We start from the raw sequence: 17,620 nt of genomic DNA, 5'->3' as shown, positions 1-17,620 counted from the left end.
CAGTTGGACATTTGGAGAAACCTTAAGCAAATTAATGTTTTGGCTCAATTAATTTCACAGTGTCTCTGGCAGGTGGAAATGAAACCTGACACATCAAATCATTGTCAACTGTCCAAATCCAGGAGGGGAACGTACAAACACACAAGCCAGCGTGTGAACACAGATACAGAGCTACACACACAGTCAGCTCAAGTTTAAAAATGACTGAACAGCATTAAAAACATTGGGCTTGGTATATCAATGTAACAGGTATGAGCAATTATGCAGATGGTGGGGGCTAAAATGGGCAAAACTGAAAAAAAAAAACCTCATTGCTTGCCATTAAATGGTATGATTAAAGTTCAATGTTTTGCTGACCCATCCATCCATCCCTCCCTCCTCCCTGTACAGACTTTGTCACTCTTTAAAGGGGACATATGCTTTTTGTGATTTTCTGTCATTTACATATATACTGTTATAATGTTAAAATGTCAGATATCTATGTTAAACATGTACAAATTTCCAAAACTTGAGGTGAACGTAAGTAAAAATGCTCCCTGAAAGTCAAAAGCCAGGGCTTCAGCCTGCTCTGAACGTTCTGTTTGCAAAGTTATCTCTACTTGTACATTGAGCTAACGTCAGATTGTTTGTGCATGCCTACGGCCATCCGTTAAGTAGTTTTTGTTGCTATGGTTGTTGTTGTATGGATGTCCCATGGGCTGTCCACTTACCACAAGAAAAAGAAGAGAAACTGACCACTTTTGTTTGTATACGTATCCTTCGGAGCCAGCAGAAGTCTGCCAAGAGGACAGCCTTGATACATCTGCAATAAGCGAATAAGCTTAAAATCTCTAATGTCTCTAAAAACTTCAATGGCCTCAAATACTTCTAAAATCACCCAAAAGGTGGTAGAAATAGACTGTAATTGTTTAAGGTCACCTTCAATAGCTACACTGACTTCTACAGTATGTCCACGCTGTAGGGATGCAAGTGACTTTAAATGCATTCATAATGGAAACACACAAATATGAGAGATCAAGCATCAGTCAGGGAGTGTAGAAAGATTCAAGTAAGAGCAGCCTGTAAGGATGATGATGGACACTCTAAACCAACCCCACTACACCTGTGTCTGTTTCAGTAGGTGCTAAAAGATGCCCTGAACTGAAGCCTTGATAGGAAGCTGCCTAGAAGTCTCAGTACTGGGACCGTAAATACTCCTGGTACAAACACTTACCGCTGCACATGCAAGCAAATACTGATTATACAGCAGATATTATGTCTGCTGTCAGCCTGTGGTGCATGACAGTGCTGCATATTGCTCCACGTTTTGTTACATTCACTTGTCTTCAAAGAGCAGAGATTTGTGCCCCGTGGGGAGGTGAGAGAGAGGAGAGCTCGGCCATGCCAAAAAAGACAAAGACCAGTCTGGGATCTCTTGTGGCAGTGAAGGAAAAATGCCAGAGAGGAGAAAAAAAAATAAACAACCTTCTCTCTCTTGGACATAAATGCTTTGGGAAAAGCCTCAAAGTCCTGCGCAGAAAACACAAATCAAAAAAACTCCCAAATAAATCAATAAACAGACACTCAAACCTTTGACGGCGCTGCTTGATTTTGTTTTCCCAAGGACCTTTCTCCTCAGTGCAGACGAAAAAGAAAAATTCCTGCGCTGTGTTTTTCTTTTTTTGGCCTAGCACTCGGATAAATGTTAAGCTTATTTCAAAAGGCTCCATGATTAAACATCCCGCTAATCTCTTCTTACATAAAACTCTGCAGAGCATAAATCCATTTATTGCAAAATGTGAGTGGAGGAAAGCACAGAAAGTGGGGATGCCGTCGGTTTTTCAGGTCGAAAATTGCAACTATATAAAGACATGAAGCGTGAGGAAATATGTTTGCCCATCACTACTCATTGAGATTAAAAATGTGTAAATTACCCATATGGCTAATCAGGAATGCTGCATGTGTGGGTGAGAGAAAGACACAGAGCGAGTGGAAAAATGACTTCATGTAATTGACTTTGTTTGTTTGTGTGTCCTTGTCCATGAGGCGTCTATGAAAAAAGGGACTACACAATACAGTAAATACATTATCGCAAATAGTCTCACTCCATTTGTGTAATTTACATAATTTCTAATAGCTAAATGTGTTAAAGTAATTTACATAAAGTAAATAAAATCCAGCATCAACAACTCTAGGTTTGACAGATATTTATGGTCTACTTTTTGTTGTTCCGTTCAAAACCTGTAATCCATATTGAGGCAAGGGAGTCACAGTAGCAATTTTTAAACTGTTATGTCCCTTAAAGGAATACTACACTAATCCACTCAGACACGGTGGCTGAAAATATCTCACTGACTCCATTTCATCCTGAAACTACTGCAGAGGAAGTATAAAGTAGAACAATGTTCATCCACATCTTGGGCCCATGCTGTCTAGTCATATTGTACTTACTGTAAATATGCCTTACATATAGATATCCATTTGGTTACTATGTTTATATAAACAGTTCTGTACATTACGTATCATCAAGTGTCATTGAGGAAATTCCAGTCAATATAAATGTGATATGTGCATGTGCTTAGAAATGTATGGCACTTGCACTAAATGCCAGCAAACAAGGGTGTATGTATACGAGCATAATATTTAGACCTTTCTTGTTGTGTATTCAAATTTTAATGATTTTTTTGGAAACTTTTCTCCTGATATTGGGTTTCAATTGTGTATGGTTATGCTTGGACATTTATTATGAAAATTACGCCATAAATTCCACAAACCAATCATAAACAACCTGATGTGCTTCTGTAAGCGTATTGTCTCATTTCCGGTTGCCGGTGTTTGTGTGTCTGATTGGTAGCGTAGCGTTTCAACCCAGTTAATTTTGCTAAATTCCTCATTTCTACGGTTAATTACCTGGTGTACATTTAAACATCAGTGTTTCCCCTATAATTGTATGGTGAGAACTCCCGCCAGGCCAAAAAAACAACTTTTAATGCCAAAATAACCAAATATCCATTCAGCGTTTGGAGACGTTTCTGTGCAGTGCTGTTCCGAAATGTGAGTTGATCTCTGTGTCGTTGCCTGGGAAACTCTTGGCAGCGTAGCTCCTTTTAAGGAATACGACAGTGCGTATTGTGTGCGTAGCGAGTGATTGGTGCGAGTTGAGCAAGTGTGAGTAGCAGTAAATGTATTGTACAGACTACGGTGTGTCAGTTAACAAATGCTGTAGCTTCTCAAGACAAAGAAAAGTCACATCTGTTGGTGAAGGGGGTTAGCTCCAAAGTTGGCAACAACGGGTTAGCCTTGCCTGACGATGCTAAACAGAGACACAGAGAACGGAGAAATGTGGGGGGGTTAAGTCTCTCAGGAGTTTAGCTCAACATCTTTCACCTGCTCTTGGAATACAAGTTTTTCAAAATGGATTCTGCTAATGAAAATTTGAATCTGTAACGACTTGATTTAGAGTTAAAGTGTTGCATCGTGTCTTCCTGCAGAGCTGAACCTCACAGCAACGCACCAGATGTTTCACACTGTACCATATGAGATGAGTCAAGTGCTTCTCAACACTCATAGCATAAGGCAAAGAAAACCGACACCTCCTATGCATACACACACATAGTCACAAATTCATATGCAAAGATACATACACATTACATATGGACAGAATGAGTAAGAGGCAGGTGGCTGACATTATAAGCAAAACAGGGTTTTTTGTATGTGTATGTATCTATATAAGTTGGAGGATGGCAGAAGAGTGTTATCAGTGAGCTTTCATTGCTTTTGCCTGCACACAAGCAAACTGACCACACTATCAGTGTATTTTAATACCCTGCAGGGCCTGAAGCACACAGGTTGCTGTTGTTGTTATTATTATATGTAATTCACTCTGAGGGAAAACATATTGGGAGCGAGTATGCAGCGGAAACAAAACAACAAATAAATGAAAAAAAAGAGTGATGGAGGCGAGGAGGGAGGAGAAGTGGGAAATAAAAGTGCAAGAGCAAATACAAATAGAAACAGAAAGACAGGCAGAAGGACGTGTGGAGGGACAAGAGTCAGAAACAAGAAAGAAAAAATAACTAGGAAGGAAAGGAAATGGGTCTGAGTTTCAACATCTGAAGCACACTTGGTGTGATCGCATTCCCTGTCAGGCCCGAAGAGGTGGTGATGTGTGACATTTAACTGATCACTGTCGGACTTGTGAGCTGATGACCTCTCTGCAACGACGCTCTCAGGTCCCCCTCAAGAACCCAATTTAGCTCTCCTGGCTCGCCACGGTCACCGGAAGAAAGGAAAAAGCCATCCAGCTACAATCATAAGGAAGAGAGGAAGGACACAGGAAGGACAGTGATGGACTGCTGAGAGCGAGGCCTGAATATGGGCTGTCCTAAATATGAGGAGGCCTTTCACATTATGTGGGCCAGATAAAAATCCCCTCACAAAACAAAATGTGAAAACCCAAAAGGAATTAATTCAAAGCATGACGATGCAAGCCAGTTTACATATACTAAGATGGAAATAAAAGTAACCTTTTTAAAGAAATAATTTAGGGAAATACACTAATTTGCTTTCTTGCAGAAAAGATCTATACCATTTTCGCATCTATCTGTCTGTCTGAGACAGATAGCTTAGCTTAGCATAAAGACTGAAAATTGGGAAACAGCTAACCTGGCTCTGTTTAAACTAAAAAAAACCCAAACTCACTAATTAACACATTACATCTAGATTGTTTAATCCATACAAAAACCAAAGTCTAAACAACAAATCACATTTTTTAAGGGGGTTATGCGCCAGACTATTTCATTGCCAGTCTTTATGCTACGCTAAGCTAACCATCTCTTGACAGCTTTGAGAGTGGTATCAATTTTCTCATTTAACTCTCAGGTCAAGTGTATTTCTCGAATGCTGAACTATTTGTTTTTTTTAAATGAAGTTTACAACTGTAGTCTCTCTGTAATGTAAATAGTTCAGCTAGCTCAGAAAGCTAGAAAGTGGACCTGTAGATTATTTTGCTACCAAAGATCAAGAAATAACTTCACATGCTTAAATAAAGAGACTTTGTTCTTTGTTCTGAGGGTTTGATATTTACTGCTGGAGTCAGTGTCAGTATTTATGTTTGAATCTTGAGAACTTTCTGAAAAACCTACGCCTTGTGTTTGCCTAATTCTGTCATTGTCACAGTGTTTGCATGGTTTTGCAGTAATTTCATCTCATTCAAGACGCCCCGCTCAGTGAACTGAGACATTGTTGCACACTCTGCACAACACCTCTTAAATTTTTGAAAGGAGTGTGCTCTTCTGACTTTGCATGCGGCGCATCCTCACACTCCTCATTTCTCAGTTAGTGTAACAGCTCACTAAGCAGGGTATCGCCATGCAAATATGAGAATGAGAAGAGATGACTGCGAATCCCTGCAAGTGTGACACTGTGAGAGCGAGAGAACTAACGGGGCTGTTCAATTATTTATAAGCAGAGATTGTCTGTTTATCAAACTGACGCCTGGAGCGTCCACCGTGATTAGACTCAAACAATGGTGGTCTTCTCTGAGCGCTGCTGATGCAGCTTCCAAGATACAGCAGACATATGAATAAAGCACAGATAGCATCAAAAAGAGCCAGGAAGAGTGTGTGTGCTTGTGTGTGCGTATATTGACACTCATCAGGTCAGGATTTTGTGAGAAGTGTATATAATTTTCAATAATTAATCGTTTATGCACCTGCCATATTGTACAACTAAATAGCGTGTTATAAACCACATATTAAGTGCTAATATACTGCATAGAAGATGTGAAATAGAGGAGTGGAAATAAAGTGTTAAAATAAAGTTTTATATATGATATATGATATATTGCTAATACATGATTTATCTTATTTAACTACAATGAATTGAGCTTTAGACTGACAGTATTTTTATTGGTAAGTTAATGAGGGCATAATGGTCCCATGGACTAATGTACTCTATATTCTCCCGGTGGGACTTCAAATATACATCCTCAGTAAAAACAATGTGGATTATACTGTGTTTTTCTCTTTTTCTCGCCAGCCAATTACGCCATCCAATTACCCTCACACTGCAGCCCTTGTCACTTCTAACTCCTACAGTATTGCTGGTCTGTGGAGGTCGTTTGCTTCCTCCAGTACAAATGGAGAGGCCAGTCGCTTCTTTTCTCTTGACAGCAGGGAGGAACGAGCTTCATTATGCATCATTCCAAACTTCCTCCCAAGACCCCACAAGTATGAGATCCCTCACTGGCTTCCCACCCACAAACACCTTTTTCTTCTTTTTCAAAGCAGCACTAGGCTGCTGCGGGGGGTTTAACATAGTTTGGTAGATGAGTGCTTTTATCTTTTTTTACCTCCTGCACCACCCAGGCTGCACAGTCTCTTCTGGTGTACGTGGCATTTTGGTAACTGCACACAAACCCCTGAACACACAAAAAAAGATGTTTCCTTTGATGCTTAATTAAAGCAACTTTGGATTTTTAGGGGCCAGAAAAACTGCATCCTGTACCAAACTATTATAGTAAGTTCTGTGCTAATGTGTTAGGAAAACAACTGCCCACCTTTGAGCTTGCTGATTCTACCTTGTAAATGTATATAGTATACAAAAGTCACCTTCTTTTTTCATTTGATAACTCTAATTCAGTCTTTCAGCTCTTGTGAAAAATATCTGGGTCTATTTGGTTTCCTAATTGTTTGCCTTTCTTCACCTGTCACTTGTTTCCTTCCACTTCACACTGAGCAGGTGGTGTACAATCAGCCTGTACGAGCTCCTGGATTGAGAGTGGCAATGTATAGCTGTATGTGAACTAACACTGTTTTGACTTGAGCTGAAAAGTGGCTGAAAGCTGAACAGCACTGCATAGTGGAAACATAAAAATTTTATTTAATGCAGCCTTTAAAGACCCCTCAAATGTTACTTGCAACTTCTCCCTTTTTGCAGCATTTTGTATTGATTGACTCTATTGTGAGCATTCTTTTCAACGCAGCAAAAAAAAAAAAAAAGTGTCTGTGAAAAGACGTGTATCCAAAGGAATGGCATGTAGTGTGTGAGAGTAGAGCCATTAAGCCACAGGTTGACTCGTGAACAGAGGTGTAATGGTTTCCTGCAGAAACAAGACGTTTTGTCAGAAAAGGGGAGCAGAAGTGAAGAACTACAGGGACGGGCAAGTGCAGGAGATCTGAAAATGGGGTCTGTGGGGACTAAAAGACGGGTGGTATGGCAGGATGAGGGAGCCAGGGAGGGAGGAGGTGTTGAGTTGTACTGGGGCAGGAGCCAGATGCTCCAGTTTCCTTGACAGAAATGGAGGTCAAGTGCAGCTTTATGTGAAGGCAGGGAGAGAGGCATAGATATAAAGAGAAAGATGGAGGGGAGGGAGGTACCATGATGACTTTAACTAGTGGTAAGGGACACAGCATTTGAGCTCACAGTGTAGAGAGCCCAGTGTTTTTAACTGTACACAATAAGGAGAGGATAAGACAAGATAGAGGAACACACAGTGCGGCGTCTCCTTCCAGGATGGATGGAGGGAGATAAAAGGCTTTATGAGGAGCCTAAGAACATTAATAGGTGTAAGTGATAGGGAAGGTGTGGGGACGGGATAAAAATAAAAACATATGTTAACTTCATAGGGAGGACAGATGGTAATGTGGTGGATAGAGCTTATGAGGAGCATTAATGGATAGAGCGAGCGTACAAGGAGAACACACAATGGTCTCAAATAGTACATCTGGGAGTATGAGCCTCACCTAATTCAGGAGAAAGTGAGGCATAAATATATATTAGGAATGTAACTATTAGGCTAGGGAGTCCAGATGAAAAATAGCCTTTGTGTGTAAGCATTTCATGGCCCAGGTAATGATTTTCTCTGAGTAGAATATGCAGCAGACTAATGTGGAAAAATATACATCATACAACCTGCACATCACTTTGTTGTGAGGGCTCAAAGGAAAAGTGTCCACAGGGCAGATTTAGATTTTTGTGTAGTAGAAGTATGAGAATAATAGATAGCTTTAGGGAGGATTGAGAATTGAAGTGATGCAGCCAATATAATTGCCAGACAGTACTAGACACACACCACACTGAACAAACAACAGACTTCAAAGTCAATAAATCCTACATCATCATGAGCTAAGTTCCACAAGCACACAAGTTACAAATGTAGCGAGCAGAAAAGAAAAATCTAAACATGTTAACATATACGGAAGCAAATATAAAATATGGCGGCAAGTGTGGGTCTAATCAAATTAAAAGGATAAGGTTTGCATTATTTTATATTTTTTGTGTCATCCACAAGTCCCATGAAAAGACCAGCAATGCATTAACCTGTCTCTGTCTGTGTTACACAGCCTATTGGTCCCTACTTGAGACATAAAACAGTTTGATATGGGTCACAAATATGTAGTTTCATTTTTTTTAAAAGGCAAAACAATTTCCTTAAACAGCTGGGCACTGTAGTTTTTACCAAACGTTACTCAAACAGGAGTGAGTAGTGCATTTTTGGGGACTACTTTCAGAAGTGGATTAATACACGTTTCTCTCTTGTGAGTATTTACAGTAGCAGGATGGTATATGCAAGATTGACACAAAATAAACTGCAGCGCCCATTAGAACTGTGCCAAATGATTATTTTCATTATAAATTAATTTGTCAATTATTTTTCCTGATAAATCGTTTGATCTATAAATGGTGAAAAATGTCAGTCACTGTTTCTCAAAACCCAAGGTGATGTCCTCAAATGTCTTGCTTTGTCTTGACCAAGACCCAACCATTTCCATAACCCAAAGACACTTAGTTTACTATCATACAAGACTAATTAAACAAAAAACACATTTGAGAAGCTGGAATCAGAGAATTTGGTCATTTTTAATTAAACACAGACTCAAAATGTTTAATTGATTATCAGTCAAGTAGTTGGCGATTAATTTTCTGTTGACTGACTAATCAATTAATCAACTAATTGTTGCAGCTGTAGTGCCTGGCTTCATTGTAATAATGGAGCATTGATGAATTTTTATCATTTCTGTGTAACAGTGGAGGTCTATGGCACAGAGGAATAAGCTACATCAAGCTTTGGATAAACATAAAATATTATTAAAATTGTTAGTAGGATCAGTTCGCTGTTGATTTTGGTCTTTTCATGGGATTTGTTGACAGTAAAAAAATATATAGAGAATCCTTCTCTTACTCAGCTTTGTTTTCTAATGTTAGTAAATGAAAGGGACACTTGTGTAACTAAGTGCGCGTTCTTCTTCTTGTAAAAGAAGAGGCATACTTATTTCTATGTTCACTTATTTCTATTTTCTCCAAGGGGAAGAGTGCAGATGATTTTTTTTTTGCAAAAGGACAGAGCCAGGAGAGGGTGGGAGGAGTTTATTGTCCATTTTCTGCACCACCTCTCTCTGATCTAAGTGCCTGAAGAAACAGGACATGGAAATGTATAATTCTGCCAAGGTGTGTGTTTCTGCGTGTCTGTTAGCGAGAAAGAGGCTGTGATGTGAGACTGCATATAAGGAGGTATATCAAAAAAGAGCTACTCTCTACTCCCCTGTGGTGTAGTTTGTGTACATGTGTGTATGTATGTGCCCGGCCCGCACACATACATTTGTGATCTGCATACAAATGTCTGTCTGGTAACCCATATGCCCCTTTGCTTAATAATGCCTCATGTGCGCCAGCCCGCTTCTGTCTGTTGACCAGTGTTGAGAGGCAGCAAAGCTGTAACATCAGGGCCTTCTGGCTTCTACTACAAAATATTGTTTTGCTCAGGAGGCAGGCCTGAGGCAGTTAAATCAAGCATCATCATAGGTTCACCCTGCACTGAACTTAAGAGCTCTCTGCAGTAAGAGCAGGTGTAATCGCCTCAAGAAATGGGTTTGAAATCAGCTAACATGTTAGCTACTCATTTATTTAGGGTCTTACCATGATGTACCGAGGTAAGGTCGCTGCCAACACATTTGCCTGCTCTGTAAAACCTTCTTGATCTCTATGATACACTGCTTAATCGTGCATCTGTCTGTTTAAATCAAACATTTTCCAGCAATATTCTCTAATTCAATAACCCAGCTTGAACTCAATTCCTGATGACACCGAACCAAAACAGCAACTGAATCCCCCTTTTCTTTCTCTTCAGATCTTTCTCTCTTCCTCCGCCACTTGAATAACTGAGCCACATATTTTTATGCCATTTATGTTTTTCTGTCTCTTTACCCCCAGCTGCGATATGTTCCCAAGAAAGCTGTCTTTTCTTGCGTTTTGATAGGCCCCTCTGTCACATAATTGGGGGTTTTAACAGGTTTGTCCCCCGTTATCAGTGCTAATGAGAAAACGAGCAGTGCTCCACTGACATGTACTAGAGTGGCAATGGAAGTTTAATGTGCTGTCTGTAAATAACACACAACAGAATTAGATGTGTTCCTTTGTACAGATAAGCGTTTCCTGTCTGTCTTTGTATTCTTTTCATTTTCATCTTTCATTGAATAAAATCTATTTGGGTTAACAGTATGTATTTTAATGTGATTCTTATAAAATGAACATCAAGACATTCATATTTTTTGCCTTTACAACAATGGAAAACAACTGAATTTTTAAGGAGATTCCCAGACTTATTTATTCTGCCAGCGAACAGAATAAGCAGCCCAGTAAGACCCAGCCGTCTATCAGTTGTTTCTTTCACTAAAAAGAAAAAATACTCCAATTCTTCCACTGTAGGGGGAACAAGATGTCCCCATCTTTTGCCATTTTAAACTCTCAATACATAATCATATGGCTTGTCACCAGTTTATCCAAGCCTCCATCTTTTCCCTCTTTCATCCCCCTCAGCTTTTTTTTTCTTTGATAGGGCAGCTGGTTGTATTGTATCATCTCAATGTCTCGCTTTGCCGCATGTACAAACCTTTTTTGGCAACTACAAGCAGCCCAGCCAGCCAAGAGAGGCTTTTGTCGACTCCTTCCCAGTCTGTATTAATATTTACCAGGCTAGGAAACAGAAGCAGATGTCAACCATGAGGCGGTTTCTTCGTGTTGCTCAGTGGTGAGCCCACTCTTGTACTGGATTACAGTGTAATCCAAGCATCAGATCTGTGGTGTTACAACATTTTGTACAATTGCAAAGGGGGGGGAGGGGGGGAGCCCCCACCACTTTGGCTTCTGCAGAACTGGAGAATTCCTTGATAGCCAACATGAACTCAAACAACACAAGACCTAAGATATAAAAAACTTGAGAGTACACACTGCATGTTTACCAGCATATTAAGCAGTTTCTGTGGTCCCATTTGACCCCTACACATATGGAATATTTCCATTTTAGTAGTCTGAAGTGCATTGCATTTTGGCACTGATCTGGAATATTTTACATTTTCATATATTGTCAAGCAAGCTATACTGCCCACACACTCTGATTATCATGCACACAATGTATCATCATGAAAAACAACAAGAATCACATATAATGTATAACTTTATCACTTCAACCACAATGAAACCCTACTACCTTATCGATTTGTTTTACTGTAGGTAAACATCACTCAAATCACACAAACATTTCAGCACCTTTTACTGCAGTTGACAAATTCACCGTCAAGAATAAAGTCAGCAGGAATCCAAATATGCACTGAATAAAATATTAAACCTAATATCACTTAGCATATTAAAACGTGAAATCTGTCTCCTGGGTATCATCTTTATTGTGGTTAGGGTGCTCCACAACGCACTGTTGTGTTTGTCTGGGACACTGTGTGACACCAAATGAGATATACAAATCAATACAAACTCATGTATACACACCCTACAAAAAATAATTGTGTTTAATTATAGATTGCATGAAATTAAAAATGCATTAAAAGTTATTTCTTTCAATTTCAGCACTGGACAGCTCCCACAAAGAGGACACGAGTAGAGCAGTGATTTCAGGACTGGACAGCTCCTCAATCTTCTTGTATACACTATACCTGGACAAAAATTCACCATATTCTGTTAAGTATCTGAACTAAATTACTCTGAACTGATTAACTTTTTAAAAGATATCTAAATGGTTCTAAGTGTCCAGGCTGAAATGGGGAAGCTGAGTTTAAAAGTATTGCCATCCTTGACTGGCTACATGTTTTGAGGATTGTTTTCTGATGCATATTTTGGGAATTTTGAAGTGTTTAAATATGAAATTACTGCACATATTTACAGGTTGTTTTGAAACTTCAGCACATGTTCCTTTCTACAGCAGAGATGTGATGCTGGATGCTCACTGCTCAGTTGGATTCAAGTCCTGAAATGTGGTTCAGTTTATGTGAAACTTCTTATAATTGCCAATTATACAGTGTTTTCAGCCAACTATAAGACATTAAAGGGGAAGAAAAGGATAACACCCCACCCAACTCTGCTGGGATTTCCCAACAACAAAGAGCTTCCAAAACTTATACTCAGCTTTCCTTGGGGGAGCAAAGATGGATGCACTTCTTTTTCAGTCAGACGCTAATTTGGGTTTACACTGATTAAGCTGTCCATCGCACTGCAAGGAGACCTCTGTGTATGTGTGAGAGCCACTGTGTGCCTGGGCATATGTGAGCGGAATCTCTAAGCTTAAGGAGGCACCGCCAGCAGCGCTAGTGATTCACAGGGAGGACGACATGAAAGAGCCGCGGAGAGCCAATGACATAGTGGGATTACAGATGGGAGAGGAATCCTCCCCGTTCTGTCAACAATTAACAAGGAGATAACTGCAAAACAAGCTTGGCGATTCTGTCATCAGCTCGGTCCTCAGGTGCAACGAGGGAGAACAGCTAATTGAATCGAGAATTGAAGATAGAATTGAGTAATGAGACATGATGAGGCAGTGTTTGTGAGTCCTGTCAGCACTTCATCTTGTTTTCTCATATTAATGAATGCAAAACATTTCACAAACTGATACTGCAGCGTCTTGTTATGGATGCCTAAGAATGGCTGTGATAGTTGCTTTGAAATCCTATCATGGAAAATGATCATTTACTGCCAATATGATAACAAAACACATGATTTGAAAAGTTCAAACGAGAAAGCACCTACTGAATAGTTTAATATATTCTCACCCCATTATACATTGTAATATGCTAACTTATGCTACCTATTGGCAGGGTGGCCTCTTGCAGTGGCTACTAATCTCCATATCAACTGTTAGCCCTGCAAGTCTTGGGTTGTGAACTCTCACTAAGCTGACAGGAGCAGCTTTTGACCTTCAACCCCGAACCAGCAGCCAGGCGGATCATGTCCGAGGGGAGACAGTGGCTTGACAACGATCCCTCGCCCCAGGCTTTGGGCTGTCACAACATACACACCAACCGATTATGTTCCCTTGTGTTCCTTATGACCACAAGTAGCACCCAACCCATGTAGCTATATAGTTATAAACTGTCTAAAGGGTGTTGTAGTGCTATGGGCGGGGCCCTGGGTACTTTTACCTGTGGCTGAATGTGCTAACCTGTGTAACAGAAATGAAATTACTAGCTTTTAAAGCTTTTACGAATTACATATATATGAAAGTGCCTCCACTTAGCAGGAATATATGAGTCACTAATTTTAAATCCAACTACGAATTATGTTTTAAACTATTATTCCCTTTTTAAATTCAACTCCACCTTGATGAAATGTAAATATGACACACACAGAGAACTCTCAATGCAAATAATGGTAAATAGGTATGAAAATAGTGTACCAAAACAAACTTTCACTTTTGAATTCAAACCTTTCTCCAAAGTTTTACAGTCATTTTTTGTTGATCTGCTCCTTTAATTTCAGTTCTGATCTTATTTACCACTTCAAAAGCTCCTAACTTAAGGGCCCACACTCACACACACATACTCACTCTGCAACCAAAGTAAAACAGTGTCCTTTAAACCAAAAACAAAATGATACAGGCCTGAGTCGTTGTATGGGAGCCTAGTGACCTAAAAAAAGAGGCTGTTTCACTTGCTAGTGAAAGCTACTTAATAAAATAGCATGTGCATTGGTTACTACTCACAATCCCTGAGTTGTCATCTGAAACATGGATGAAGAATGAGGAAGTGGGCGATGCATGACGAGGGGAACGATGAGTGGAATTACAGTCCAGAGTGCATCAACCACCATAACCACCAATGTCTTTTACTGCACACCAGCACTTTCTATGTCCTTTTCTTCACTACAGATATGAACACATGATCAATGGAACCACACTAGAGTAAATACAGTTGAGCCAATGCAACAGCAGCTAATCAATATAAAATAGCCTTCAGGTGTGGCTCAAAATGAGTCTGATGAGGAACGCAGAGTGGATTGTCTGTCTCATGCTGGGAAAACCCATCTTGACAGGGGATGCGCCGGCATGAACTAAATTTAACTTGAATCTAAGAGTGGAGATGTTCTTTCCAGCCACGTGAAAAGGAAATTAGGTTTATTTTTAGAGTAGACTGAGAAAGGGAATAGGTGAAACTGGATTAGGTTGTTGGTATCTCATTTAAAGCTTGTGGTCAGATAGTTTCAGTTCAGATTTTACTCTTAGTCCCAGCGTGTGAGTAATTTAGCCCGTAGCACAAATGTTCTCACGCATTAGTCTACAACACATGGCTTAAAAATCTATTTGACTCATGGGGAGAAAAGGCAGCTGTCTAACACAAACACTATAACACAATCACAGTCAGTGGTCAATCTCAGTCTCCCAAACGCACAGATGCACAACAACACAACAAGCGTCGAATGAAAGCCTTGAAAGTCAGGATGATTTTTTTTTGACCCTGTCCACTGAGTCTCACACTGTGCTGTTTTACATCTGTACAGCCGCTGGCAGTCCTCTCAGAGCGCAGCCGTCATGCGTTACTTTTTTTCCCCATTAAATGCCAGCCATTGCGTCTGTCTGCACCAAAAACAATTCGCTGCTGAGAAGCTCCGACTGGAGTAGATAAGCTGCGCGCACCAGTGTCACATTTTACAACTGCTGTAGCCGCTACATGTCACAGATTACGCGCAGAGACGTAGCCTACACCTTGAGTGTCCCCGCGGTCCCCCGACGCATCAATTTGTACGGCCAAGAAGCGGATTTGGGGACCAAAGATGTCGAGCGTCGCAGAGGAATCGATGACATCATGTCTGTGGGGGGAAGATGTAGTTTTTGAGCTGTGAAAACAGATGCTCCTCTGGCCTCTAGTTGCAGAGTTGGAGTATTTGATGCGGGGAGGGAGAGAGCGGGTGAATCGAGGCGACCGTGTGCACTGTGATGTGAACGGCGCGCCTGACACACACACACACACACACACACACACACACACACACACACACACACACACACACACACACACACACACACACACACAAGCTTCCGGCTACTACCTGTCCCTCTTTGAACAAATAGCCCTCTTCCCTCCCCACACAAGCGCAATGGCGCACTGTGATGAAATAATCACAGCGGGGCAATTTCTGTGCATCTGTGGCAGTCAACGCATTTGACTGAGAGCATCAAATTCCTTGCAAAACGGCTAAAATGCAATTACATGTATATAAATGGAAAATGCAAATAACGGCTGTGATACCAAAATAGTGGAGACTGTGAAGCAAGCGTGATGGCATCACCACGGTGCTGATTTTCACCCCAGTCATGTAGCCTACACAACAACGGGTTATACCAGGTGACAGTCAGGAGGAGGTTAGAAGGCTGAGTGAATGGATAGAGTGAGGGGAGCTGGAAACACTGTGCTTTGGGGGTCTAACGGATTCTTTTAAAGGCTAAACTCAAAGTTTGTCTTACCTCCACACTTGTCCCATCTGAAAGATGTGTATGATGGTCTGCCAGAGCCAGACAGAGAAGCGGCAGCACTTGTCTCTTTGCAGACTGGCTGTAGCTCTGCTACTCAACCCCTCCACGGTGCCCAGTCCGCCCCCAGTGTAATCCTGCACAAACCACCTGAAGCTCAGGATCTGGACCAGAACCGAGGGCACCAGCACGAAGAACAGGGTCAGGCCTGACCACAGGAAGTCCTGCTTGTGGTAATAGTCGATGGCCAGCCACAGATCGGTCCCCACGTCCCAGAAGAAGACCAGCAGTGCCAGGATGATCCACAGGCAGTCCAGCCAGAGGCGCTCCTCCTGCGGTGGCCGCGCCGCATCTCTCCCCTTCCCCTTCCCCTTCCCCCGGAGGTAATGCAGGCAGGCGCTCCGGCAGCCCCAGTAGCACGACGAGGTGTTGCAGCAGTGGCAGATGTGGAATGAGCTGCCGTTCTGAGTGTCGTCCTCTCCCGTCCCCACCACCTCGTCCAGGTTGTGCAGCTGGGCGAAACCGGTGACGACCCCGCGACCATCGGATTTCGCTGCCATCTTTCCCTCTGATGTTCCCACCTCCTCCGGCTTCCGGGGTTCGTGACGACACTTCCCTGACACCTGTTTTGCACCCCAGATGTTGGAGCCATCTAAAAGCGGGGTGTCAGCGCGTCGCCGTCGCTCACTCTGTGCCCAGATAGCGCGCCACTGGCACCACAGACGCAGCACATCTTTTCTTGGTTTCCCCCCACTGCAGATGTATTCTCACTTGGCCACAACAGTAATCTAATCTACAGGTTCAAACAATTTAATTTGAACCTCGTGCATCCAACTGTGGTCGACCAATTTTTACCTGTGCATTAATCTCATTCCCCGCTGTTCAGTTGTTTCCCCTCTCTGCAGCTCTCCTCCAGCTGCAAGCTGAGTGCCATGAGCAGACCGTCTCTTCACTGTCCCATACCGACGTAATTCATCCCCCACCTCTCCCCTCCTCTCTCTCTCTCTCTCTCTCTCTCTCTCTCTCTTTCTCTCTCTCTCCCTCCCTCCCTCCCTCCGTCTGTCTGTCTCTCTCTCTCTCCCCCTCTCTCACGCACACACATAAACACTCACTGTCTCTCCCTCTCAACGTGGTTGCCATCTAGTGTCTCGTTTGAAGCCCCCAAATATGCAGGAGAGGACTGCATGATGTAATGCAACATGCCTATTCACGACACCAAAGGAAGTCATTCCCGTTGTTTGAACACTTGAATCAGTCACAGTGACACAGTGTGTGGTAATTTTTTGTAGGAGGGAGGCGGAACAAAACTAAAGCGCTCCTACTGACGAAAAGAACATCCTGCAACGTGTTTTATTGCTCTATAAAGAGTTTATAGTGACCTTGCTGTCCTTTTTGTGTCTGTTTCTCCTCTGGTATGAGTGTATAATGCTCTTACATGTTATCAGCATCCGGTATGTTTAGTGTATTTCTGAATTTAATATGTTTTTCGTAAGATAATAGTCATTTCTATCAACAAATAAGGAAGATGCTGCATGCAAGTAATTTTACCTCAGCAATACAAATGACATAAGAGGAGGCTATAGGCAACTTCCACACACCATATCCTCCGGGAAAAGGCAGAATTGATCTAGGTGAATCTATAGGTCTCTAGCATGGTTGCTAAGGAACATGTTGAATTTTCTCCCTTTTCTGCCGCATTTTTTCCAGCACCAGTCAAGGGGTTAAGCATTTGCTGGAAAGAGACACTTTCCCCCCCTCTGGTAGCATGTGCGAGCAAAGAGCTGGTGAGTCCGCTGCAGGCTCAACAACACTGTGATTAGACTGTGCCCACAGAGCTGCCATGCAGGGTCATATCCAATGTGTGATTGATTGGATCATGCCCGCTTCACCCCT

The 17,620-nt window shown here is 41.7% G+C and overlaps 1 protein-coding gene across 1 annotated transcript in view; it reads right to left on the bottom strand.

Annotated features, from left to right (window-relative positions):
* The window catches only part of xkr6b (XK, Kell blood group complex subunit-related family, member 6b), a 59,522-nt gene extending 42,841 nt beyond the window's left edge, over positions 1–16,681 (bottom strand). The window contains exon 1 of the mRNA XM_044330006.1: positions 15,722–16,681. Within this exon, the coding sequence (XP_044185941.1) occupies positions 15,722–16,287 (566 nt within the window). The 5' untranslated portion in view covers positions 16,288–16,681. The remainder of the gene's footprint in view (positions 1–15,721) is intronic.
* Between the last annotated feature and the right edge of the window lie 939 nt (positions 16,682–17,620).

The sequence above is a fragment of the Thunnus albacares genome, chromosome 16 (assembly GCF_914725855.1).
Source record: "Thunnus albacares chromosome 16, fThuAlb1.1, whole genome shotgun sequence".
In the NCBI taxonomy this organism is placed as follows: domain Eukaryota; kingdom Metazoa; phylum Chordata; class Actinopteri; order Scombriformes; family Scombridae; genus Thunnus; species Thunnus albacares.
The sequence above is the reverse complement of the archived record's forward strand: the minus strand, read 5'-3'. Positions and strand labels throughout refer to the sequence as shown.